Here is a 27,349-nt window from a genome sequence, read left to right as displayed (position 1 = left end):
TGACCGGGCTGAGGCTGTGACTTCTCTATCGCTGCCTCCTGAGCGATAGGGGCCTCCTGGTTTCTACAGCAAGGCTCAGGAGTTTCATTTCCATCCCTGTGATCTAAACAAACCTATTACCCCTGGCCACTTTTGCACAGGGGCACTACGCAAGCCCTGGGCCTGAGGACACAGCCCACAGCTAAGCTACCATGGCACAGAGCCATCTTCAATGGCCGCATGTCCATATAGGAGACGGAGAGGAGGAACGGAGCGCTCGGGCCTCTACACTTTATCTAAACCACTCCAGAGAGGCGAGTGGAATCGGCTCTTGTGGGCTCTGTTTATCCTCTGCTCCTGTAGTCAATCAATTAGGGGATCAAAGGAGGAGATGAGGGAAGTGTCACAAAGCTCTCCCACACACCAGTGCCTGAGCTGCCACCTCGTCCAGTCTGAGTGACAGCAGACCGGAGGGAGACAAAACTCCCGGGCCGGCACCTCAGGAGACAAGCTGGAGCAAAGGGGACAACCATAGCACATGCCAAGGTCTAATCTGGACAACCAGAACACAAACTTTTGGAGGAATATATGAGGGATGACACACAGCAGGCAAAGAGCCACCTAACAATGCATATTTAATGTGCTGAGAGGATCCACTGAAAAACCCCTCAGTGTCCTCAACATTCACTCCCACAGAAAAGTCGCTTTGGAATCAATTTAACAATTGACTGGCATGCTTATCCAGCACACGTGGACACAGTTATTTTAATATATGTTCTATAATTAGACACTGACGTGAATTCACATTTGCATCGAATTCAAACGAGCCTCGATGATGCAACGGGGTGATAATAAAACTGCAGTTTGTAGCTGATTTGAATCAAAGAGCGACACGAAATACCCTGCTTTTATTTATAAGAAATATGAACGATGGTTACCTCATGATAAGGGACTAAAAAGAAGTTTATTCAGATGAGTTCTCACTTCATTCACCATTAAATTTATCTCCTAATACAATTTGATGTTAAAAATGTGATAACTGTAAATAACTGATTAATGGTGGCCTTATGTTTTTATTCATTTAATTTGTGATCATTTAAATATATATAAAATGTAAATGCATCTTTCACAGTGCAACTTGGTACGTTCTGATCATTTGCACCAGATTACGTATCAACATGTTATATCTGCGGTGACGGCAGACACAATCAGCATGTTTGAAATGCGTCAGGACATACCTAAGGCTTGTCTGACATAGCTCCAGCAGCGCTGATGTTTAAAAAGTGAATGAGCTCCAGTGTTCTAACGTGTAACAGAAAGCACGGCGGATGCCTCCGTACCACACTGGTTTAGTTCCCCTGCATTCACACCATACCGCAGAGATTTGCAGGCTGCATTCCCCGGCCGGCGGCGGGAGAGGGGTGAGAGCTGCTGGTCAGCAGGGCAGAATGAATGACTTCCTACAGCTGCTGTTTGGACGCACTTCCCAGTCTGCGTTCTCTCAGTCTGGGACGTCTGGGCCCTCGTCACTGCCTCATCGCATAACGTCCACAGAGCTGGTGAACCCCCACGATGGCCCAGTGACCCCACACATGCACCGACAACATATAATTTGGTACACAGGCGCAAGTGTGTGGAAGACTTTGTGGCCGATTTGTTTTTGCGTAATTCACTGCAGGGTTTCAGTTAACTGGTGAGCAGATATTTTAATAAATGCAATCTTTAAATCTCCGAAAACAGTAAAGATGACAAATGTTCAAGGCCCCAAAGCCTTACCTTTGAACCTTTTGGTTTTTTCTGACCAATAGCGCAAAACCCAAAAAATTTTCTCTTCACTCTAACGCAAAGAAAAACAGCAAATCCTGTCATTTGAAAAGCTGGAAACAGATGTTACTTCCCAGAAGCACATATATGCTACCTATAAATATGCAGATAATAACACATGGAAAACAAACCACACAACGAAACAAAGGACAAATGCCAGAATCAGTTTTGGATCTTTAATTGATAACAGTTACGCCAGTGTTACAGTAAACACACCAACAGGCTGAAGGTAGTAAATACCAATACAAGTTTCCCACTACTCTAATACTTCATACAGCAGAATAAATTATACCATGATAATATACACACATGCGGAACAGAAAAAGGAGTAAAGCAAAGCACAGATGTCAGAAAGCAACTAAACAGGTTAAGGGTCAAACAGTCAGGGAGGAGGCAGGGAGAGAGAGAGAGAGAAAGAGAGAGAGAGAGTTGTATGCCTTAAATATCCAAATGTTTATTGACGCAAGTGTTAGAAATGGGTTTGATACACTAAAGACAACTCTAAAATTCTTCCTTTTTAAAATATACACATGAGTGAGGCGTCTAAGTGGAGCAGCTGCAACGGCTGTGGTTCAGTGCGGAGTCAGCGATGCCTTTGACGTCGTCTCCTGAAGTCTTATTGGTCCACATAGCAAACGGTTTCCCAGAGCAGAGTGTCTGCTGTCACACAGAAGGCTCAGGGTTCAGGTGCGTTAGGTCCGTGGTCCAGTTTGATCGTAACTACTGATCAGTTTGTAAAATGAGGTGGTGGGGGGAAAAAAAAAAAAAAAAAAAAAAAAAACACCCTCACGTTTGATCCCGCCACCTTTTCAGTCATGCAGTGGTCCTGTCGTCCAGGGAGTCTGTCGGTGACGCCAAGCTTTTCATTTTCCTTCCAGCTCAGTTTGATCCTCTTTAATACAATTTTAATTGGAACACTTTTAATGGAATTCTTATTTTATTAATTTATACAAATTCATTCTTACCTGGGCCAAAACAAAAAAACAAACGAAAGCAAACATTTGGTCGAAACACGTGAACCAATTAAATATAATTAAAAGAAAACCAACAGAAAAACAAGCCAGCTAAAGAAAGAAATCAAATAAAACATTTACTTCCACAGATCCCTTGCTTACCTACCACTCAACATAGTTTTGTTTTAGTATAAAACATACTCTTTATAAAGAAACGATACACATTCTGCTCCAGCTACTGTACATTTTTTTTTTTTTTTTAGCTTTTAAAAGGCGACGGAGGACCAGATCCTGTCTTGAGAGTTATCAATTCTGTGTACATTGTCATTATCACACTGATGTCAATAGGAGAAGAAAAAGAAAAATCACATATATCTCAAGGGAACAGCTGGTCCTGGATCGTGTCAAAAGTCAACTATGAGTGCTACACAAATGTCTCATATCCACTATTATTTAAATTTTTTTTTTTCTTCTTTTGTACATGTCGGTGAGTACGTCAAAGCGGAGGATTAGGAGGGGACTCCGGTCCAGACCAGAGAGGGGGGTCAATCAGTGGCCGTTACCTGTGCCCTTTCACAACTGACTGGATTAAATGATTTTCCAGAGTGCATGTGAATGGCACAGCTTGTCTTCTATTTAATCTCATAACAGAGAAAGCTGGAATGCTTATATATGTGGGTGGAGCCTGAGGAATGTTTCGAAGGAATGATGGTTTAGTCGAAAAAGTGGAAACCAACTGAAGGTGCATTGACAAAAATGTGCTAATTATGCTATAAAAAAAAAACTGAAACTCTGGCTAAGGGTCACTGTGAATTAGCTTTGACATTATATTTGCGTGATTTAATCTGCTTTACACTGTTTGAGTCACATAGGATTCCCTAGCAGAAGGGATTTGGGAGAAGTGGGGAGGCGGCGGGGGGGTGGGATGAGTTAGCCCTCCTTGGCAAGGTCCATATTTCAAAATACATTAATTTCCCCAATCCTGTTTTTACAAACAATGCCCCCTCCTCCCTATGGACCGCGGCTAAGGATGGGATGGAGGTTACAGGGGGAAAGCTATTGGCCGCCAAAACGCTGCTTTAATTCCCTGCAGAATCCATCCAGCCAGACTTCCCACAGAGTGGCCAAGTTCTTTAGGAATGTCAAGATGAATATGAAAGTGGGAAGGTCAAATCGCTCATGAGCACATGAGCTCAGGGAACAGGCAGAAGAACAGCAGCTTGGAAAACAATCATCCTCTCTTGTGTGACTGCGCCGACACACAAACATGCACGCGCAACAGACACTCACTCCCAGATCACCTCAGTCATCCACTGCGTTTTACACACCAACATCTAAACAGAGAAAAGAGATACGAATGGAATCAAAGAACAACATAAATCACATTAACCATAATCATATAACAGCAACAATAATCTTAACAATATCAAAAAGGAACAAGGATAAGAGTCGTTCAAATGATATTGGCTTTGTTAACTACTATGAACAGCAAGGTCAAAGTACAAGTTGTTGATGGCTCTAAATGTGTGCTGGAGTGCAGCCATGACAAAGAGGAATCCGGGGCCAAGTCAAGCGACCGTCTTTGGGTCGTGTGGGGTCCTGTGTGGCCCTCTCAGCCAAATAAACAAGGTTTGGGGCTGGGACAGAAGTACGGGGAGGAGGCAAAGACGCCCAAATATTGAGGAAAAAAGGGTGCGGAGCCGCCTGGCGGTCGACAATGGCGTGAAAGGTTTAGTTCCATTCCCGAAGGGGACATGCCACGCCCACGAGCGTCACTTTCTCCGGGACGCAGAGAGTCTGTGCGCTGATGTCATGGCTGAGCTGCGGAGCGAGCAGCGCGGAGGCGAGCCGGAGTTGGAGTCCAGACTTGATGGAGCATGGAGGAGGGTGGCAGAGGGCGAAATAGAGAGGGGTGCAGGGTGTGTCCCGAGCGGCTTTAGTAGGCCTGTCCCGTCTCCACCTGCAGCAGCCCCAGCACTGCAGAGTGGTCTCCGAGTTTCATCCTCCTCTGGGTGGACAAGCTCACGTTCTTAGCCAGGTAGTCAACGGCAGCTACGCAGAGAGAAAAAGACAGAATAGGCGTGTTAGACAGGTGGTTGATTCCTCAGACATATGTCCCATTCACTCCCATTTCATTCCTCTGATTAAGGCTGAAATAAGCTGTGGCAGAAGAGAATGAGTCAAATGAAAAACACTTCACACAGACAGAGTGAAAGATAAAAACCCCTCCCCTGTCCCTTGTCTGAGGTTGGCACGCCGCTGGCACAGAGCATGTGCATCCTGGTAAAGTCTCCATGCTGTCACTCAGACGGGTCCCCGTGTGTGTTCTGTGTGCCAGTCTTCATTACACTTGGCATCTCTGATTTCATGCCCTCCACACTCCACATGGCCGATCATTTTCATCCTCAGACAGCAGCTCTCTGCTCTCTCCTCCATTCATTACCCATCTACTGTGCTCAATCACCATCTTAATTAACCTCACATCAGCTCACATCCGCGCTGCCATCAGTTTCTTGCTGCTGACAAAACACTGGTGCGCGCACACACACAAAACGTGACGGATCGGCGTTCGCTCGCATTCTCGCGCAGCACAGACACATTTTTAAAGGAGGCACCGAAAAAAAAAATAAAATAATGAAAAGAAGCACAATACACCAGATCACTACTAGAACCACCCCATAAATACAAACAAATGTCAGCAAGCTGCTGCTGCTGCCTGTCTAGTTGGGGAAGTGTGCTTCATTTTACCTCTTATGAATGGCTGTGACAGCATCAGTCAATTATGCTAATCTAATAAAGCAAACTCTTTCCTGCCCCGAGGGCGTGTGTGTATATGTGTGTGTGATGGAAAAGGCAGAGAAAGAGGTGGGCAAGAGGACACTGTGGCCCCTGAGGGTGTGCCGTTCTTTGAAGTGGCCCTCTTCTCTTTCCCATCCAAGTGGAGTGGGGTGTGACTAAGGAAGCTCTGTACGAGGATAGTGGTGGTGGGGGTCTTTATCAAGAGCACGTGTCTGCCTCCACCAACCAGGGTGCAAAGGTCAGGAGGCTCTTGCCTGGGAGTTGGGCATCACTTCACAGGCTTTCAAAAATGTAGTCAGGACAGAAAAGACATATACGTTACTCACTCTGGCCATACTGGCTGTACTGGTAGCCTGCAGTGACGGGGTCCACACTGTAGCTGGTGGCACTGTAGGTGGGGGGGCAGTATGACTGGGAAGAAGCCAGGCTGTCCACGCTCTTGATGGTGTCAGAACGCTGGCTGCAGCTGGCTGAGATGGGGTTGGAGCTCTCCAGGCTGCCGTGCAGGGGGGAAATGGAAAAGTCGTGCTGGGGCTGGGAAGGTACGGCGCTGGGGTTACTCAGGATACTCATCACCTGGGGGGAGGTGGGGGGGGGGGAAAGAGGATGTTAGAAACTTGGAAAATTGAGGATCAAAGCGACAGAGTTGAGGGAAAGTACTTTATTTCTGCAAGTATAGCGCCATCCCAGCACTTCACGGTAAAGATGCCAATAGAAATGCACCATTTCAACTTCGAAATAGGGGAAGGAAGAAACTTCTCCATCTTTTTTTTTTTTTTTTTAAAGAGGAGGGGGAGGATACAAGGAGGGTGATGAGGTTAAAAAAAAAAGGAGAAAGGGAACAAGAGACTCAGTTTCCATTAGCTGGCGCTGCCACTAAGTGTTCTGCTGTGGGACAGAAGGGTCCCAGGGTGATAATAGACCCACCATCCTTGCCAGACAGCCCCTGTCCCGGAGCCTAAGGCCTGAGCCCGAGCCTACAGCACAACAAGCACCAAGGGAGTCCCTAATCCCTCGCCCCTAGCCTACCCATCTCATGAATAGTAATGGGGTTGGAACTGGTAAATGATCCCCTCAGATCCCCACACAAAGTAGGCTCTACAAACCACAGTGAGGGAGCCGCTGATACTGCAGGTTGGGGTTCGCCTGAATATTACAGTGTGTATATTATTCATAGTGCATAAAAGCCTCCAATTCAATATTCTAGATTAATGTAATAGCATGTGACACTCGTCAGAAGAAGGTCTCAAAATATGTTAAAATGGAAGAGATTACCTCTAGTGGTCCTCCAATCTGAAGCACAGTGGCCCTGAACACTGTGGAGAATTTTGTTTTCTTATGCTGCGAATTTCTTTAAGTGAAAAAGGGAAAGTGGAGAATGTGTGTCCGTGTATTGGGGGGTAAAAAGGGAATTGTCCCACACATGCTCCCCTCCTATAGCAGGGAAGCCTTCCTTTTCAACATCAGGTTCATGTTGAGTTTCGCTATGCTGCACTGGCCTTTGGCCTCTTGGCTGCTAAACCAATTAGCCCATCATGGAGGTGGTTACCACAGGGGCGATGCACACAGAGACATATGTTTGCACGCATGCACGAACGGGCCGACACATGCGCGCACATATGCAGCCATAGAGGCAACGCAGGGGCAAGCCAAACAGTCCACAAACGATGCACTAAGCCAGGAGTATCCCACAGAGGGAAAATTAACCGTATTCTGCAAATTAATCATATCTTTAGAAGAGGCCTCCCTGGAAATATGAGGCACACCAGAAACATAAAGGCTGGTTAGTCATTTCCACATGTTAATTCTATCAGTAACGAATCCCCCCACCATACCCTCCACATGTGTGGACAAAGCATGTGACATGTACGCATAAGACGGAGATTCATGGCCCTCTTCATGCTGGACACATGTGATGCTCCCTCCCATCTGGAGCTGAGCGGCACACACTGAGGAGGACGAGGAGTATATATCCTGATGATTTGCTGAAAGTGAAGGGGGAGCTAGTAAAGTGTCCTGAGAGAGACGGCTCGAGGGCACGAGTCCATTTTAGTCATTGGTTAATTGAAGGCCGATTACATCGCTTCCTTATGAAACAGAATAGCCAGCAATTGGCTCGATTATTATTCATGCTCATAAAAATTCTTCAAAAGGCCTCTTATCGTTGACATGATGCTGTTTTGCTATTTTAGCAAATGAGGATGGGCCGACCACTTTAGAGCCTGACGAGTGTTGGCATCTGTGAGGGTGTAGCTATCCTTCAGACGTCCTCAACAAAAAAGAAAAGAAAAAAGAAAGTAGAGTCTGTGTTGACAAAGTTTTCCTCAAGGGGAAAAGGTCCGTTCTTCTGGAGTGTTCGGATTTGTGTTTGCGGTTTCGTGTTCGCACTGCTAAATAAAAAAATCAATGCAGTGCCACCACTGCCCTCAGACGGAGGTCGAGTTATCTTTCGGGAACAGCGGCGGTGTCATTTCATCCTCCAAGTAAAGCTGTCTTCTTCCACCCACACCTACAGTATTTTATGTGATCCAGGTCAGTTTTAATTGCAGGGTTTTGCTACTTTGATGTTCCCATAAAGATTTTTCACGACACATTCAAGTGTTAAATGATACTTAGTCGAAAAGGCTCGTAAAGAAACCGTTCGCGGCTGGATACATTCCCATGTTTATGTTGCTGTACGCTATGTTAAAATAAACTTAATAGATATTATATTCTGGCACGGCGTGTAGCATGCCTGTCCCTTTCCCTTCTTTTGTATTGACAGTATTGAAGGTTACGGCTCATTGGTTAAGAGTGCAGCTCATATTTTAAAATCATACATTACGAGATCCAAGTAGTTCAAATTAAGTAAAACTTTAGAATTGAGTCTGAACAACTGCATTATTTTTTGAACATAAATACAACACACTGTTGCAGAGCAGAGTTTCTCCCTGCTTCTCTCCATCCCTCCCCTCCTCTCCCCACCACCTCCCTCCCTCTCTCCTTGCATACAGCGTCCTCAGCAGCCCAGAGTTCGTTTGTTGTTTGACGTTGTGTGAGTGCTGGTTTGAGAGATAATGTGAGCCAGGACCTAGTTTAAAGGACAATGCTCCAGGGCGTTCCCTGCCTCTCGTACACACAGCCCCTCCCCTCACCCTCTCCTTCTCCTTTCTCCTCTATACTCTCTCTCTCTCTACAGATAGATTACTTTATAAATAATAATAAAAAAGTAATTAATTCTCTCAACTTCTGAGCCCTCCAGCCTGTGGCAAAGTGAGCGGGGAAGTGTAAATTGATACAATGTGCATCCTTTCAGATAAATAAATAGCGCACTTGAGACAAAAAGAGGCCCTTTCATAGCTCCCTAATTTCTTCAACAGCCAAATTACATTATTTTTTTAAATTTTTTTTTGTTTGCGTGATTGTTTGACGAGTTGTCCTTTGTTGGATTTCTCTCCAGAATAAAACAACGTGACGGTGACAGAGCTGACGGAAGCAACTGCGAGTGATACAAGTAAAAATACGAGAAAAGAAAATGAGAATGAAAATGTGCTGCACCACCGGAAATCTTGAAATTATTGTGATAATTTTTATATTCCACTTGAAACAACGAAATGTATTGTATCTGTATTCTGGGGCCTCAAATGTGTAATTCGTAAAAAAAAAAAAAAAAAAAAAAAAAAAAAAAAAAAAGAAATGTTACAGCTGTTGCACCTGATCATAATAACTGCGCGGCCCTGGACTACATTAAAACAACACAAATTCACAAGTGTAAAGAGAGGAAATGGGAACGCTGGGAATATGATCGCCTATACAACGAAAGCGAGGGGGGGCAGAGGAGAGGGTGATATAGAGTGAGTGAGAGTAAAGTGGAAGCTTTGGGGAGTACAAAGACTCCTGTAGGACTGCGCTGGCCTGAGGGCTAGCCTGCCTGGAGAGCTGATAGGAGCCCCTTCTGTTCCATTCCCAGCGCCAGCGCCAACACACCCCACTCCACAAATACTCTTAATCTGCGCAATACTGGATTAGTTCCTCTGTCACCGATACCTCCCCGTTCTGCCCAAATCAAAATGCCCCCAAGATGTACCTTTAAGTTAGGCAGAGGTCACCGGGGCAGACAGGGAAAAATGAGCACTCCAAATGTCTGTAAGTTATCTGAGTGGTGCAGAATAGCATTGTGCACCTTAGCAGATCTGCCTGGCTGATACTCGCTGCAGCAGGGACCGATTAAAGATCCACAGTGATGACACTGAATTTCAGATCAATATTTGAAGGCCAGTCCTGAGGGTGTGATTACAGGAAGAGAACAGTGTTTAATTCTGTGACCCAGAAGCCACAGAGATACAGCGTCTGGAAGTGTCTGACTTTGGAAGCAGCTAAAATATAAAATAAATATCAGTATTAAATATATACATATGTATCGTATGTGATTTGCTTTTTGTGTTATTGTATTGGCGTATGTTGTGACTGGTATGTTGTGGTTATTCTGTTGTGTATGGTTAGGATGTGAACACTAAAATTACCCTTGATGTTTTTTTGGTTTCTATGTGCATAGAGAGGTGTTTGTACACATATACTACACTTTTAGAATACTTTTAGACTACAACATGTTTATAGAAAGGTCTGACCAGGGACTGGGGTTGCAAATTAGCCAACTGGCTAGAAACCTTTTATGTAACACATCTACAGACATTGTTATGGCATTGACTGTGATAGCTATGTATGTAATAATGTGCGCTGCATTGTCCCTGATAAATAAACTAATAATAATAATAATAATAACCACACATTTATCTATCTATATGTATAACTTGGGAGATTTAGTTTGATAATCATGTGTCATTTCCATTGATTCAAATCCTCTAAAACTCTAAATTAAGCACAAAATAACCTGAAATGAAACATAAATGAAGTAAATAACCCCCCCTCATCCAAAGTCAGTCAGCTCCTGCCCCCACATCGTCCCACCCCTCCCCCATCCCTCACATGAGAGGGCCGGCCCAGCGGGCAGTAAGGCCCCTCATCTGAGCAGACAAAATGACTATTTAAAAATAACAGTGATTGCATAAATTGAATTAAAGCGTTTTGGTCACGGTGGAGGTGGCGCGAGGGGTGGCGTGGGGCTGCAGCAGACAGCCGGGATGGTGGCAGGCAGCAGATGACGGGCTCTGGCCTGTGTGCCACTGCGTTAATTGGCCGCGGCACATTAATAAAAACTGAAAAGTGCCTTCCACTAGCGCCATAGGATGAAGAGACAGAAGCAGAATGAGAGGTAGAATGGGAGGGCGGGGAGGGGGCTTTGGTGCTTGAGGGAGAGAAATGGGCCTTTGAAGAATGTAATGCATATGGGGGGCTTGGGTGGGGTGCTAATTGTGTTCAATTAAGTGGCTGATTGGCACTGACAGAATCTGGGCATTGACAAGTCAGGCACAGATGAGGACGATTAGCGGGCACTGGAACAAGCTGTCACTCCTCACAACATGTTAGCCATTCTCTGCCCGTGTCTCTTCTCTCTGCGCTCCATGAAGTTGTTCACACATACAAAGGAAGCTTAAACAAGCGGAAATAAAGCAGAATTCATATTTATTTTATGGCTGCCCACACCGCCTCTGTGTCTCTTTGCAAATTTTCATTAAGCTAAATCCATTTTAGGGCACTTTTATTCGTGCTAACTTTAAGAAAGCACAGCTGCTCAAGCTGGAGGAAGGTCCCCCCCGCCCTCCTAAACGTCCCACAGTATAAGCTATAAACTTGGCCCCACACTAACCAGAGGTTAATATGCCGTCTATTGGACTGCAATTGGAGAACGTGTGGGGAGCAATCCTCTATTCTCTGCTAGTGATATGCTTGAGTAACTATGGGATGGATTCAGCCACTGGGAACAAGAGAGGCCCCTTCTAAGAGAGCACACACACACACGCACACACGCACACACACACACACACACACACACACACACACACAACCTTCGACTCTCCGCACCTTGCACCAACGCCTCCTCTAAATTAAACGGCAGATTTTCTGATTCCAGGAGAGTGGTTTCAGCGAGGCAAGGCCTGTGTGTGTGTGAGAGAGAGCAGCTCCTGGAGGAAAGCGAGGCGGATCGAGGGAGCGGAGGAGGAAAAAGGGGGGTGGGAGGGAAGAAGAGGAGGAGGTGGTGGTGAAGCGGGGGTTGTTTGCTAAAAACAGCAGGGGCCAGGTCTAGTGAAAAATGTCAGGTCAAATTGTTCTTGACAGTGTTAATATCTGCACCTCATAGCCATAATTACATGTAAATAAATAGTGAAATAGCTCTCAGCTGGAGACTGAGTGGGGAGAACTGCTGCATGAGACGACCAGCTGAGGACCCCACAAACCCTCCCATATTCTCATCTTATTGTCAAAGAGGAGACAGAAAGAGACACGTGCAATGAAGCCACCCGGAAACACATTTCTAACCTTTTTCTTACAGAGGCTAAGAAAATTGGGAGCGTTAGATAAACTTTTGCCAAGGGGTCACGAGCACGGGTCCGCGGTGATGGAGATGGTGAGCGCAGGGGAGCCAGCGAGGGACATGCAGAAGGAAACAGAAGGCAGGAGGGACAGAACGGGTGAGAGAAAAAGTCAGAGAGTATTAATCACGGCTATGCACCTGTCAGAGCGGCATCTGGAACTAACAGGAACCACATGCAGCTAGACAACATCCCGAACCTCCGGCTAACGGGGCAGGTTCGCAGCAAACCAGCTCTCCTTCTTCCTCAGCCATCCCATAACCCCTTGCACCCTGACCCTTGACCCTGAAGAGATAGGTCACCCAGCGTATGGCTCACAGACACGTCACCTGTCCAACAGCCTGCTACTGCAGACTCATTATTATTATGATTATTTTTATTATTACTATTATTCGAGTCACCTTCAAATTGTGTGTACGCATGAGGCAGGAAATCTCCACAGATGAGCATGTATGCCTGTGTGTAATAGGTATTTTAGATAGGATCGATGTCTGCGCCTATACTTTAATAAAGGCAGCACCACTCTCCACCTTATAGGCATTTCGACTGCGTGGGACACACAGCATGTGAATCAGTCTCAGTCATTTTCCTCCTTAAATCCCCATCTTCTAGGATTTACTGAAATTCATATTGGCTGCCTCTGCAAGATAAATGTAAATCACATTCCCTTATATTTACTATTTATCAGGATGCAGCAGCTCACTTTCAGCAGGAAATATCTCTCACCCGCACACAAACACCCTTGCATTTAAATAGCATTTTTATTGTCCGCCGTAGCCTTTCATCTGGGCGTAGGGAGAAGAGCTGCCTCTCCAGGGGAGAGAGTTGGAGCAAGAGAGGAAGGTGGGGAGAGAGAAAGAGAGAGAGAGAGAGAGTGAGAGAGCAAAGCACTATTGGCAAGGCATCATTGGATGACAAAAAGCCAAATGGAGGGAAGGAAGGTTGGTAGGTGAAAAATAGATTATGAATACACCGAGCTCCAACCAAAAATATTTTGGAATGAAAAAAGAAAACGGCAGCACTTGGGTGATCGAGACTTAAAAGGTGCAGTGAGCAACAAATGGCTCAGGTATGCAGAGGCCGGAAATGTGCAGTGCCGTCTCCGCTGTTAGAAGAAGGGGCCTTCGAGCAAAGCTGCAATTTATTTCTAAAACCGTCACGAAGCTTCAGGTTTAGGCCGAGAAAGAAAATTAAATAATGTGTAACAGCTGCAGCCGACACTGGTACAAGCGTGTGAGAGCGGGAGAAAGACAAACCAAGAGGTGTAGCGATGCAGAAGGCCAATGCTAGACAACTACGGTGCACGCAAAGGAACATTTCTGGTGTCGCAGACGGAGAACGTTCCCTCCGAGTTAAAAAAAAAAAAAAATGTTGCAAAACAACGGCAAACACTAATAATCTGTGCAGAAGCAGTATAGCCAGTGGATATGATTTACAGTCCCTGGATTTTCTTGGCAACAGCCAACAGCAGGTCTCTTTTTTCTGAAAGCCTCTTACATCTTTTTTTATACTTGCCAAATTGAAACAGTATTTGTTTTAATGGGAGTTCTAATTAACCAGTATGTATTCCCCCACTTGCTCTGCGAGTGGCTGAGCTATGAATGCAGGCTATGTGCTCATCCCCTTTGATTTGTTGTCAGTGGAGCCTGCCAGCTGACACAGTGCCCGGTGAGAGGCTTAATGCCCAAGTTTTAATAATGTGGGGGACTACATGAATCTCCCCCTCTCATTGGTATTCAGGTGCAGAATGTCTTGTTAGAAGTCAGGGAGGGAGGCGGAATGAAGCCAGAGCTCCAGATTGTTCCGTACATTTTCCCCTCTCCATTTTTTTTTTTTTTTTTTTTGGCAACGGCAGAGCTTGCTTCTTAAAAATAATTCATCCCATTTTTAAAAGAAGCGTCTGCGCTAGCTAATGGAAGAGCAGCAGCACAGTTTGGAGTCTCCCCTGGCTTATCTCTCTCAGACAGTTGTGGGGAGTCGCTGGTGAGCATGGTGTCAGCGTGCGTGGTACGGTGCAGCGCCGCGCGGGCAGGCAGGCCTGGGGACACAGATCAAAGGGAGGCAGGGGTGAGAGCCGCTCTGCCTCTGATCCCGTGTACATGTGTGTGTCTATGTGTGTGTGTGTGTGTGTGTAGGCCCGGCCCACTCACACAGCCCAAAGGCCCTCCTCAGATACACACACACACACACACACACACACACACACACACACACACACACACACACACACACACACACATCCTTGTCATTCCAAAACACACAACACTTTCATAAAACTGCAAAACAGAAAAAAAAAAGTTCCTCACAAAACTTTGTGAACTTCCTTCATCAAAACAGCAATAAAATCTCTAGCCACCATACCTATGGAGTTCACAGGCGTCCCACTCTCACTATCACCACTCTTTATCATACGGAGATACCTGTGGACACCCCTACAACAGCTCTGCGTGCATTTCCCACTTCTATTTTGCAAGAGAAATGCTCTCTGTTCTCTTTATTCCCTGATGTGAGCATTTTCGAGAGATTTCTCTGAGAAGTTCTGCCACTGAGCTCCTCGTGCATGCAGCTCTCCAGCAAGCGCAGTTGTTTTCTTTCCTCTCCCAGCAGGTGTCCCTGTCATGCAATAATGAGGAATTTAGAGCCAAATGTTTCCACAAATGCAGAAGCCCACGAACACCGCTTCAAAGGATCATTTGAAAAGTATTTTAAAGTCAGATTACTAGTTTTTTTGTGAAAAGTGCACTATATTCTCGACGGATGATTACATGTTTCCTCTCCACTTAAAAAAGAGAGCCAATTTGCTTATTTCTTTGTCAGCAAAATTTTAATTTGAAGCAATTTGGAGGGTCAAGGCAAAGGTCTAGTTGAAATGGAATATTAAAAATAAGAAAGAGCAGATTGAAAAGGCAGGCGTGAAGCTTAAATCTTCAGGTAAGGATTGCTATAAAATACAGGAATGCCTGTCCTCCGTGCCCTTGCCTTTCGCTCTTTCCAACACCTGCTGTGCCGCTAAATGAAACAAGACCAACAACAAAACACACTTCTGGTTTCATACCTTTTGCCCAGCCATGCACAGCTTCACTCTCACAAGCCCTAATATACTGCCTCCCTCAACCAGCCAAACACGTTGTATATCCAACAATGACAGCAACCAGTTTGAGAGTGGATGGCTTTTCCACTGCCTGTAATGGGAAAATGTGTGCTGTCGGGATAGGTTATGGGATTGGGATGGACGCGAACTCCTGTCGGGACTGCTGAACGCTGCAGGATTCCATTACAGACTTGGCACCTCGCCACCGCAGCCCATTTACGGCGAATCAGAGAATTTTTGTCAATCTTTACAGCAACCGCAAGGCCATCAATGCCAGACTCTTGAAGAAATAGCTTGCACATACCAATGCACAAGCATATCTCCCGCAAACAGATGCTGTCTGTAACTTACAATATCAAATTCTCATTTCCATCTCGATGGAGAGCCCCTTTGTGTTGCTTTTTTCCATTACAGGGAAGGAAAAACAGGAAATAATCATGAAAAAATAAACAGTGAGGTGTAGAATGTGTGTCGATAATTTTCAAAGCTGAAACTGATTTGCCATTTGGTTGAAATTTGGGTAAACGCAAGGGAAGACAAAGCAGAGTCTGACCCGGACAAGTTTAACCGGTTGTTTATTGTGTGGGTTTGCTGTGTTGTGAGTTTCATGTGGATAGCTGCGTGTTTGTGAAGCGTGAGGGGTGGAAGAGTGGCTGCCCAGCACAGCAGGGAGCTGCACCAGAGAGTGAACTCTGATTCTGCTGTCAGTGGGAACATTCATCTCCTCGCTGAGAGACTGATAGGAATGCCACACAGCACTCTGCCTGCATTCAATGTATTTCACTTGAGTGCAACAACTGTGCCGTCAAAACACCCAGCACCGCACGCATACGTCCTTCTAAGAAACCAAAAATACACGATTTAACTTAAAAATAAATGAATTTAAAAAATAAATAAATAAATAAACAAGTGCATTTAAGGTTGGTCTTTCAAAAGACTTTCATCATTCGATAGAGTAATTGAATACTGACAATCCAAGCTGTACGGTCGCCCAAAGGCTCCTGTCCTAATCCTCACTATGACAGGAAATGTTTAATATCCCAACACATTCTTGAATGCCTGTGAAGAGAGGGAGAGAAAGCGACAGTGCACCCCATGCCAGTATTAGAGAGAGCCATTAATGAAAAAAAAAAGAAAAAAAAAAACTACTCCATGTTCCTGGTGTTTTTCTGCAGGTTTGCAGTGAGAGCATTAGCAGTTAAAGCCCCTGTGCCACGATTAACAATCAAACACGCTGTGAGCCTCCATGTTATCCTCCGTCGCTCCAGCAGGAGAGAAAATCTCTTTTTTGTCACAAAATCCTTAATTCTTTCTTCTCCGAAGAAAGAGGGTAATACCAAGAATGTTTCCAATCTGCTTTGAGAAATATTTGAAGAAGAAGAGAAAAAAAAAAACTCCCAATAAAACACGTGTGAACGACGGGGTAATTGTGGACAAATGCAGCATTGAAATTCATTTTCAACTCTTTACACACCATTTCAATCTTATTTTCTGCCTGTTAACCACATCTTGTTGGTGAGGGTGGGCAAGACTGGCCAGTATTGATGGGTAATTGTGTATAATTCACTCCGTACACACGATTTGCATCAATACAAATCATTTTTCATTCTGTGCCACTTAAAGCTCAACCCTTACCATAGAGTCACATTTAAACGCTCATTAATGGACGTGTCCAAAGAGGTTAAACATCTGAAATACAGGCCTTTTAAGAGAGAGAGACAAGTAAACCTGCACATAGAGTGCCATGGAAAAGAGGTGAACGGGTGGAAAAGATTTATCAGATTCTCTTTTATTATTTAAACCTAAATTATGAAGCGTATAAACTTAAATAGTCCCAGTAATATTCTGAAATGACCAGCAGGACACAAGAAACCCCCCCACATGCAGAGAGCCTCTATCAGTCTGCACACAGAGCTGCCAGGAAATCATGCAGTAAAGAGAGGAGCAAAATCACACATTGCACTGGAGTCTTCCAGCTCCAGACAATTACGTGAAGAAGATTATGGGTCTACATTTATAAGCTTTAGCTAATTATTTCATCTGCATGTGTTCTCACTGCGCTGTGCAGGATTTAGATGTCCCAGGAAAGTCAAAACCGCTGTTTGGAGCAGCTTGAGTACTTGCGGTACTATCAAGATGAATTTTAATTTGTTGATGTTAATCCAATTGTTTTACAAATGTAGCAATTTGGAGTAGCTAAAATAAATCCAGGGCTTTGGAAGGCGAACATAAAAGCCCACACTGGCAGTTATTTTGCTGAACATGCCGTTTCTGAATTTTAATTTCAGTCAAATACAATTACTCTGAAGAGTGAGAGGAGGAGGAGGAGGAGGAGGAGGAGGAGGAGGAGGAGGAGGAGGGAGGCAGAAGACTGAAGAGTGCTACCTATGAGGGGAAAAGTGCATGTATAAATAGATATGCACAGCAAGTGCAGACGTATAAAGACTTGTTGGACCGACCTGTGGGGACAGCCCGTTGCCGACCGAGTTCATGTGGTTGCTGGAAGCTGAGGGGCTCATGAAAGTATCGGAGTAGCTGGAGAAACTGTGGCGATTGGACGACAGACCATAAGCAGAGCTGCTGTCAGCACTCAGACCTCCCTGGTGCATGGAGGATGGAGGCAGGGGTTGGGGTCTGTGCAATGTACTTCCCTCTGACACACACAAACAGAACACAGATTGCAATGGTAAGAACAAATTGAGGTAAATACACTCACACTGGCCTCAGAATATGACCTCAGTGGGTCAGAAGTCCTACATTAAGTGTCCTTTCTGCAAACCTTTTAAAAACATGTTTATACAGCTCAGAAATGACCTTTACTCATAATGTAAGACTTGTTTCTGCTCCACTGTGACAAAGATGTGATTGTAAAGATAAGTACTTGCTGCATGGCTCTTATATGGAGGCACATGACTCATACATAATTTATAACGTTATTAACGTGAACATAAAATATATATGGCATACCTCCAATAGACAGGACTAATGTAATCTTTACCAGAATTTAATTAAACTCAGAGGACAGAGCTTACTGTATGTTTTTTTTTTTTTTTTTGGTGGGGTGGGAGTCAGCGTCAGTCTTACCCTGCGATAGCGTGGTGGTGGGGTAGCCGGACTCTGGTAGCTGATATGTGGGTAAAGTTGGCATCCCTGTGGGTGGGAATCCTCCAGGAAGTAAGTGGTTGAAAGCTGCGAGCTGATTGGCTCCGGCCTGTTTACGCCACCGAGCCCGTCTGTTGCTGAACCACACCTGTAAGAGAAACGTAAGGTAAAAAACAAAGCCTGGTTCAAAGTATTTGCTATTGAATACTGAGATCCTGCAAGTGACGAGCCGTTTTTGATTAATCTCAGTCTAAAAATCACGCTTGTATGAGACGTTTTGGCTGCAGTAGACTCTCAGTGTTGTCTGCTGCCACCTGTGATTAATCTACTGGTTGGTTTGAGCTGTGGTGCTGGTGGTGAGGCTGCAGTCCCGATGGGATCTCAGTGGTCTGTCCCTGTTGTTGTTAAGTGGCTGAGGCTGTGAACTGTGTAAACAGGCTGCTCTAAGCCCCCTTTAAAGGCAAGAAGTCATTTAAGGGTCAGAGGTAGACCACTAGTCTCCACACCACACACCTCAAGTATGTTTTTAAAGCTGCTAGATACTTTGAAAGAGGCCATGGGATATTTTCTGGATACAGAGAAACACTAACTGGTGTGCTCCTGTTGCACTGTTTTAACATGGTTGTATTTAAAGCTGTAAAAGTGGTTTTAAAGAGAGAAAAGTGTTTTAACTTCAGACGCCAGACACACGGGCTACAAATGGCAAAATGCTCACAAAATGAGCAGCACCAAAGCGCAGACACACAATGTCAATTCCCTGAATGAAAGGGGAAAAAATAGGACTCTTTTGAACGGCAGAGATTTACACATTTTAAAAAGGCTTCTGCTTCAACAAAACATGAATATAATCAGGCGCTTTTGAAAAGAGCCAGCAACCTGTTCCATTTAGCCAAGACAAGGCCCGGGCTTCACTGTGTGCTAAGGGTTGAAGGACATTGATCTATGCCTCGCACAGGCAATTCATCAGAGTTTAATACACTGTCAGCGCAGTTCATCTACTGTTGTGTTTCAAACGGCCAGGGCTATTGTGAGAGCACATGAAAGAGGGGGACAAAAGCCCCTCCATACGCCACAGAGAACAGTGGACACAAAGAGGGGGCGTCCCTTTTAAACAGGTCTTAAAGAGGGACACTTTCAAGGGGACTTACACAGCGACATACTCACTGCTTTTTGGGGGCTGCCTCTTTTTGTACACACAAACATACATATAAACTCGTATAGGCCTACAAGGGATCTCAGCCCAACAGAGATCTTAATTTGAATGTGGTTTTTTTCCCCCCACACAGCCGCTGCCTCTGCTAAGACCAGGTGATTTTTATTTTTTTTATTTATTTTTTTTAGCCAATGGCTCAGTTCACGAGGAAGAAAGTAAGATGCAACAGGAGAGGAGTGTACCGGCTCTGGAGAAAAGGGCAAACCTCAATTATGCAAGTGGAAAACCAACAGGAAACCTTTATCGCAAGCCCGATTGCCTCTAAAGACCCACTTTGAATCCCTCAATCAGCTATTCCAAAACAAATGTGGTGTGTGGCTCCAGTGAAATTTCTGCTATTGGGATGTAGTGGAGCGTGGTCCGAGGTCTGAACTAAGCTCCAACTGGGCCAGACAAACAGCTGCCTGGCCCAGGGGAGGGGCACGGGGGGAGGAGGGCACACCCCTTCCCTTCCACACACTCCCGAGCACCCCACCCCGCAGTGCCACTTCACCTCCGACCTCATCCACTCACCCCACCCCTCTTTTATGTTCACTTTAACTTCCTTCCCCCTTTGTCATCCAAGCTTAGGAAGGAGGTGTTCCATCATGGCAGACAAAAAAAACACTTAAACGCTGGAGTCACTTCTTGCTCTCCGCTGTTCTGTGTTGCACTTTCAGTTCTTTTCCCTGCAACCTCCAGACTTTATTATTAACATTAATGTCTTCGAGATATTGTTGGGTTTTGTATCACAAAGAGACAATATCACAGGGGAAACAAATAACATGAATGGTCAGTAAATGTTTAGGTAATATAGTCAATATCAAGGTTTTTGAGGTGTTGTGTGTGTAATAATGTTTCTTACTTAGGTTGCAAACAAATGTAATCTATCCTTTGTGATGTTTCTTTAAAAATGTATTTGTTAATCACTTCTGTTCTCATTCCAGCTGCCAGAAAAACTCACATGGAGGAGAGTCTTAAGTATCCTCATAATTTATTGTGTTTTTTATGTATTTTTTAAAATAAATTTTCTGGTATGGTTTCAAATAGGCATGCTGCAACATTACTATGCTAAAATGACCCAAACTACAAAAAGGGCTGCAGCTCTGTTAAAATGCGCAGACACAGAGAGCAGTGCATGTGTCACAGACTGAGTGGCTTCCTCCAACATTCATCAGGCTCTAAGCACAGACTGGGATAAACATGTACTCAAGTGGCAATGCACATGCGGGCAAGTGCCCACACGCTATCACACACATGCATACATTACCAGGACAGTCTTAGACGTGCACACATCCCCTGACTAGGACACAGCCTGAAGCTGAGGATTTGAGGCTGCGCTCTGGAACCTGATCACAAAGTCACCTTGGACCACGGATTCTCCTCTGCTTTTCCCAATCCGGTTTAATTCTCTGCACTACAGAGAGCTGCAGCGCTCCTCCATGTCTCCCTATCTACCTACAAGTGTGCAGCCGAGTTCACGTGGCTCGCTCCTGTTTCACGGACTGAAGGGTTTCTCTGCATGTAGTACACTTGGACGGGTCTGCGCTGCGTCTCTGGCTCATTGTGGAGAAAGTTTAGGAAGGACGGGATAGAAGAACAGCAACACGTCTTATAAAAGTCAAAGCTTAGGCCTGCTTGAGAATCAAAAGAGGAGAAAGGGAAGGAGATGTAGTTGGAGAGCTATGAATGTCATATGGCACAATCAAGGAGGGGCTGTAGATGCGAACCTCAAACCTGTAGCCATGATTTTAGTCATGTTTGACTGCATGCATCGCTCCGTTGGCTTTAATCTCCCATTCACTCTCAGCCAATCGATTCCTAGCGATCAAATGGCATTTCGCATTTTCTTATCGCTGATCAGCGGTAATGCACACTAACATTGTGAAGGCGTGACACTGCACTGCAGTAAAAGAAACCCTCTCTGTGTTGGTTCTCTTAAATAGGATCACTCATATTTCAGAATTCCCTGTTTATACAATCCTCCATGAATTATTTAGTCAAAGACAAGTACTGAATATGTGATGCCTTTCAGGAGCCAATTTGCAACATTCGGTAGATGAATACCAAGAGCCGAGATAATGACAAAACAAAATGTGCTGCTGACTTCATATCCACAAAAACACAGAGGGGTGATGCAACCAGCTTCAACATACAAATCCTCTTCTGTCTCATACCACGCAATACCCCCCCCCCCCCCCCTCCCTCCCTGCTGCCCCCCTCCCTCACACCTCCTCCTCCTTTTCTGTCCTTCCCCTTCTTCTTTCCCCTCTCTCTCTCTCTCTCTCTCTCCTTCCCTCCCTGCTTGCCTTCCAGACTGGCAGTATGCTAATTAAAGTAGCTAGGAGTGTGAATTTGTGAGGAGAGTGGGATTAGCTTGATAAGTATCAGGAGTACAGAAGCACTGTACCAAAGTCATTTAAATTCTAATAATAAGAAACTGTTAGAACATTCACACTGATGCATTGCAACAATTTCTCCCCTACAATCTACACAAATCCCATTTATTCCTTTATGAAAAATAAACCCATACTGGCGGGAATACAGTTGCCTGTTGGGTTTGGTTGCCACCACTCGGCTCCATTGTGATTTCCAGGCTTGCCGCTGAAACTCGACTGATAGTACGACAATCAGGAAACTGTGCAGTACCAACTGACGCTTCCCTGCAAGATTATATTTTGACTAGCTGTCTTGAAGCTCGAGTTTGAATTCACGTAGAGCTCTCCAGCCCAGCACATGGGCTCCTTGAAGGCCTCTCCCCAGTGCTCATTCCATGTATAAACAGGCCAGCGCAAGCCACAGATAAAGAGAGAAACTTTTTACCAAATTGATTTGCACGCTTCGTAAAAAGCAATGCTTATACCTTATTAGATTGCACTAACTATAATAGCTACATGCAGAATGTTTATTGGTAATGAAAGAGGACCTATGTGACAGATTTGGTAAAGCGAGCCGGCAGCGGCATGCTGAGATGATGAGCCTCAGCCGAGACGCAGGAGTCAGTCTCTTAAAAACTTCAGACTAAACAGAGGAGAATGTAATTTGCTTCATCTGGGAGGGCTGATTTACAGCGGCCTGCAGCCTATTCACTGCGAACGCCACCCCCTCCCCTGTATATCCCCCACCTGGTCCACTCCTCAGAGGGAACAGACACAAATGATGCTCTCATGGAATGGCTTTGCTGCCTGCTCCTGTTAAAACTGAGGTGTTATCAGATGGAAAGTGGCAGAGCACACTGCATCAGAGGAGGACATAGTGAAGGTAGACTTGGCAGTATCCCCTACTACTGAGACAGCCTGGAACTAATTGCTGAGAGATATGGATCATATCCCACAATTTGTCAGCTGGGGTGATAAAACCATTGCGAGGCTCATGGTGGTAAAAGAGCGCTGGTAGCTCCGCTGAAAGGGGCAGTGGCGCTGATAAAGATAGATGGTGAAAGGGTCTTAAAATGGCAGGCGAGGGCAGACACAAGGGAGTTAGCTCCGTTTATGAGTTTAGGTTGTGAGTCAGCGCTAAGCCAAACGCTCATCACTTCCACAAGAATCTACCAGTTTAATTTACAACGCAGCCCTGAGCTTTGGCCGCCCAGCGCCAGCGCAGCCATCTTCGCAGAGGTGATCGCTGAGAGTGCACCGAACCTAAAAAAGTGCTTTCCACATTATCGCCATGTTTAATGACAAACGGCCAACAGTGAACCATGACAGCTGACACAAATTCGAGTTAAAATATAAGTCTGTGAGACCCCTCCAACACCCCCTGCCCATAGCTTCTTTCTCAGACTCAAACATCGGTTAGCCTCTGAACGACATCTGGAAGATGCGTCATTGCAGCTGTGCTGGAGAAGCTTTGCTCTCGGGCCAAAGGGTCTCCTCTCTCCTGCCCTGTGATGGGCCATTTGGGCACCTCTGTGGAAGCCCAGCTGGTGGACATTTTCAAACTCAGCGATACAAATACGACGTACACGCACTAGCAAATTTACAATTAAACAACATTCTTCCACATTTAATTTACATTTAGTATCTAACTGTTCATTAACAATGATCGAATGTTGCATTTCAAGCTGCTATTAAAAACCTATTGTATTTGGAGATGTGCAAAGACAAAACTATCATACTTGTCAAATAGTTGTAGGTCCGCATCTTTCATGAAACACTCTCAACATACTGCCGTACAACTATCCAGTATTATTTGTTTTGGCTTCCACAGCCCTTTTCTTTGTAACCTTCTCAGAAAATTAAGTTTGAGTTGACCTTTTGAGACTTTCAAAGCCTCAAAGAATTAGATTATGAAGAAAACAGCATTAACAAATTATAGCCATGACTCAAAATTCCTCAGGTTTTCACATGACATCATTTAAGTCCATTATCTAACAGCAAAGAAACAGCAGTCGCTCCATTTTCTTTCTTCTTTTGCTCTCATGATTAGACACTTGGCATTTTTGAGACTGCTCTATAAATACAGAATTGTTAATATGGGCATGCTTTTTTTTTTTTTTTTTTTTCCTTTTGAACCTCAGGTGTTGCTGTCCTCCACGATGACTTTGAAGTGCACACTGGCGCATTTGCACGTGACATTGATTACGAGCTCAAATGTGTGGCAAAGAATGTGTTTATGTGGCCACGTTCATCATTATTGTGTTTGAGTGTAACTGAATCTGCAAAATGCAAAATTGAATTTACTATCCAAATCAACATTATCAAAATGTGTTAGAGTACCTTTTCCAAAAAAGGCACGACCGTCAGTGAAGCTTGAAGTGCTTCCACCTTGTGCGTGTTTTTATTTCTTAACAAACCTCAAAAAAACTCAAATATACTGCCTCATAACAGCCGTGAGATAAATTTCCCCTTCCCTGAGTGAGGCATTAAACACTCAGACATATAAGACATCCTTGCGTGTTGGGGGGTTTCAAGATGGACAAAGACATGTGTGGAATCAGTTACCAAACTGCATGTTTGTAGTGTGATGAACAGTTAGCATGCGGTGAGGAGTTGGGGGGGTTCAGAGCGAGTGTGAACCACTGTGGTAAGAAGAGAGGGGTGCCCCAGACTTACTTTCTTTCTTTCTTTTTTTTTTTTTTTTTTTTACTAGCGTCTGATTGATTAATGTTGTTGTCGAGCCATAGGGTCCCTAGAGAGGATGAAGAACCCTGTGTGATATGTGGAGGGTTTTACAAGCAGCGGCGAGCTTGAAAGTGATGGGATGAGATCCTGGCCAAAGGCCGGAATGAGAAATCCATCAGGAATGCATTCCCTTTCTCTCCTCTCCTCTTTTTTCTCGCTCCCTCTCCGTCTTTGTAAGAACAGCTGCTGCTATAACTCTGCTGTACATATCTCCCTTCAATCTTAAATACAACTGTAGGGCACTCAGGCTGTCAGACAGATTCCCCGAGTCGGAGGTGTGAAGGAGGGGAGTATCGCTGTCAGACTACTCAAACATGCAGGATAATAGCAGACTCCAAACACCTTTACATTCACAGGGAAATATGATGAAAAGGGCAACATGGTCTGGATGGGTGAATGCATCATTGCTACGGGCAAAAGGAGGAAAATGTTGTTTGGTTTTCAACAAAAAATGTAAAAAGATGTTGCCGTTTGTGGCGTGTTTATGGGAATTATGATATTTACTGTTAGTCAAGGTGTAAGCCTCAGTGACTCTGAGCTGCAGGTGGAGTTTGTACAGTTAGCGTGCACTACAAGTACATTAAAAGGATCAGTTCACACAAATTAAATTCAATATTTCTCTACTTACATTTCAAGGTATGTAGCCGTGCAGATAATTCTGCTCAAGTTTTGAAATATTTAACATAGAGATTTCTGCTTGATGGGACTTTAAAAATGATATTATTGGAACCAATTTTTACTTAAAATCTTACACTATGTTGTGGGAGTCATTCAGGACAGCAGGTGTATTGTAGCAGTGTGTGATCAGCAATCTGTGTGCCGTTTGTCTAACCTGTACTCTCGCCTCTGTCAGTTTTGTCCTCTGAGCCAGCTCCTCTCTGGTATAGATGTCGGGGTAATGCGTCCTTTCAAAAGCCTTCTCAAGCTCTTCCAGCTGCTCAGCAGTGAAGGTCGTGCGGCTGCGCCTCTGCTTCCTCTTCAGGGGCAGGTCGGGCTCCGAATCAACGTCTGAACCCTCGTCCGTACGGTTACCTGAGGTGGAAAGAAAGAAAAAAAAAAAAAAAGACATGGCTCGATCTGTATGATCATGTAATAAAAAATAATCTTATGTGAGAGTTAAATGCAAAAGAAAAGTTTAAAATATGACAAGAAACTGATTATGAACTCGCTCTAAACAGCATTATCTGCATTTTGGAGCCTCTTTTGTCGCCTAAGAGTGGAGGACTGGCATCAGTGGATTCAAGTGACAGCTACTGCTCTCTGTATACACAACTGGGAGAATATTATCTTAATCTGAGGATATTTATTTAATATAGAAGAGGCCCTGATATACAATCCTGCCTGTGAGAGGGGGCCCCAGAGGCAGTGAAGGCAGAGAGCTGAGGGGGAGTGGGGCGTTGGTGGGTAGAGGGGTTAATCTGCACAGGCCACCTTGCTGCTCCTCACCCTGCTTTTCTCTGTCATTGGCCCAGGGCACACTGCTCATACACAGCACAGCCAAAGTGTATAAAATAGAACACAATATCACACCAAAACCATTCAGTCCCATGTGTTTCCATCTGCTGTCATTAAATGAATTAGAACATATTTTACATTACTTTTTAGGCATTCAACTAAGCTGAATGTTTGCTCGAGGAATATAGATACAGCACAAAGCTGTACAATCCAGGCCGACAGGGAAATTTTTGACAGCAAATACGCATTACCATTGCACATTACCATTATAACTGAATTTAGAAAATTGCATCATTTTCACCTCCTCTGCATGTCTATTCAAACTGCATGGCCCTTTTCATTTCATGTCATAAAATTCATATTTTCATAATTTCCTCATTGAGACATTGACAAGGCAGCGTGATGTGCCAGTGTTGCTCCAGGCCTAGTTGGATTGCATCATGCACAGTCCAGAAAAGTGTGGGAGAGGGAAAATAAAGGGAGATACTGAAGAAGAGGGTGCACGGAGAGATTTCTGCTTCTGACAGGGGCCCTTTGCCATTCAGCTCAAATGCAAACGATAAAGCTCACCTGAGTGTCTCGCCTGAGTCTAATTCATTGTTCAACTGCGCCGATATCTGTTTATAGCTCACACTAGTGCCATCTTTCAACATAAGTGGGCAAAAGAATACTCAAACCTAGCCTCTAAATAACAACTGTGAGAACAAAAGAGCAACAGAGCTGGCGGAGTCTCAAGGCCAGCTCCAGAGTTTAATTAAACAAGGAATTATGGGATTATATGGAGACTATCATTACAGGCCACTCTATGAGTCTTCTGCGAACATTTCTTGTCCCCCTGAGCTCATGCTCAATGATTCTCTGCGGATTACATGTGGCCGCAGGACATGAGGCCGCATTCATTAAATCAATTCTTCAGTCTTATCCTTTTTAATAAAGATTGATTCTTGAAGCACAAGCTCACTTCGCTGCAGAACACCCTTGAACATACAAAGTTGAATATGTACATACACCACATATCCCTTTGTTGGTTTTCATGAGGATGCCTATATCCATTTGCCCGGTAACTTGCCATGACGACACTTGAGACCAGCCCAGCAGTCGACAGATCACTTTCCAAAGTCACCTCCGTGTCCTACAGGGAGACGTTGGGGCCGGAGTCGACACGCACGCAAGGGGGGTTCTGAGAAGACACCGAAGTCTCCTCCTCCTCCTCCTCAAATTATTTTTTTTTTCGTCCTCCCCTTTGTTCGAGGCGCCTTCTCCGACTTTACTTTGCCAGTAAACCGCTGTGGCAATCTGTGTCACATTTAGCATGCTACCAGGCTAATGACTGATAAACCTCAGCAGACAATGGCTTGTAC

At 44.7% G+C, this 27,349-nt stretch overlaps 1 protein-coding gene across 2 annotated transcripts in view; it reads right to left on the bottom strand.

The window, feature by feature from the left end:
* Positions 1-1,996: 1,996 nt before the first annotated feature.
* Positions 1,997-27,349, bottom strand: part of pax7a (paired box 7a) — a 44,149-nt gene continuing 18,796 nt past the window's right edge. For both annotated transcript variants that reach the window (XM_084543885.1, XM_084543886.1), the window contains exons 5-9: positions 25,366-25,565; positions 18,201-18,366; positions 17,576-17,769; positions 5,882-6,131; positions 1,997-4,808 (exon numbers count right to left, since the gene is read on the bottom strand). In XM_084543885.1, coding sequence (XP_084400011.1) covers positions 4,693-4,808; positions 5,882-6,131; positions 17,576-17,769; positions 18,201-18,366; positions 25,366-25,565 — 926 coding nt within the window. In that variant the 3' untranslated portion in view covers positions 1,997-4,692. The remainder of the gene's footprint in view (positions 4,809-5,881; positions 6,132-17,575; positions 17,770-18,200; positions 18,367-25,365; positions 25,566-27,349) is intronic.

Source organism: Chelon labrosus (assembly GCF_963514085.1).
Source record: "Chelon labrosus genome assembly, chromosome: 4".
Classification (NCBI taxonomy): Eukaryota; Metazoa; Chordata; class Actinopteri; order Mugiliformes; family Mugilidae; genus Chelon; species Chelon labrosus.
This window is presented reverse-complemented; position numbering and strand designations above follow the sequence as displayed.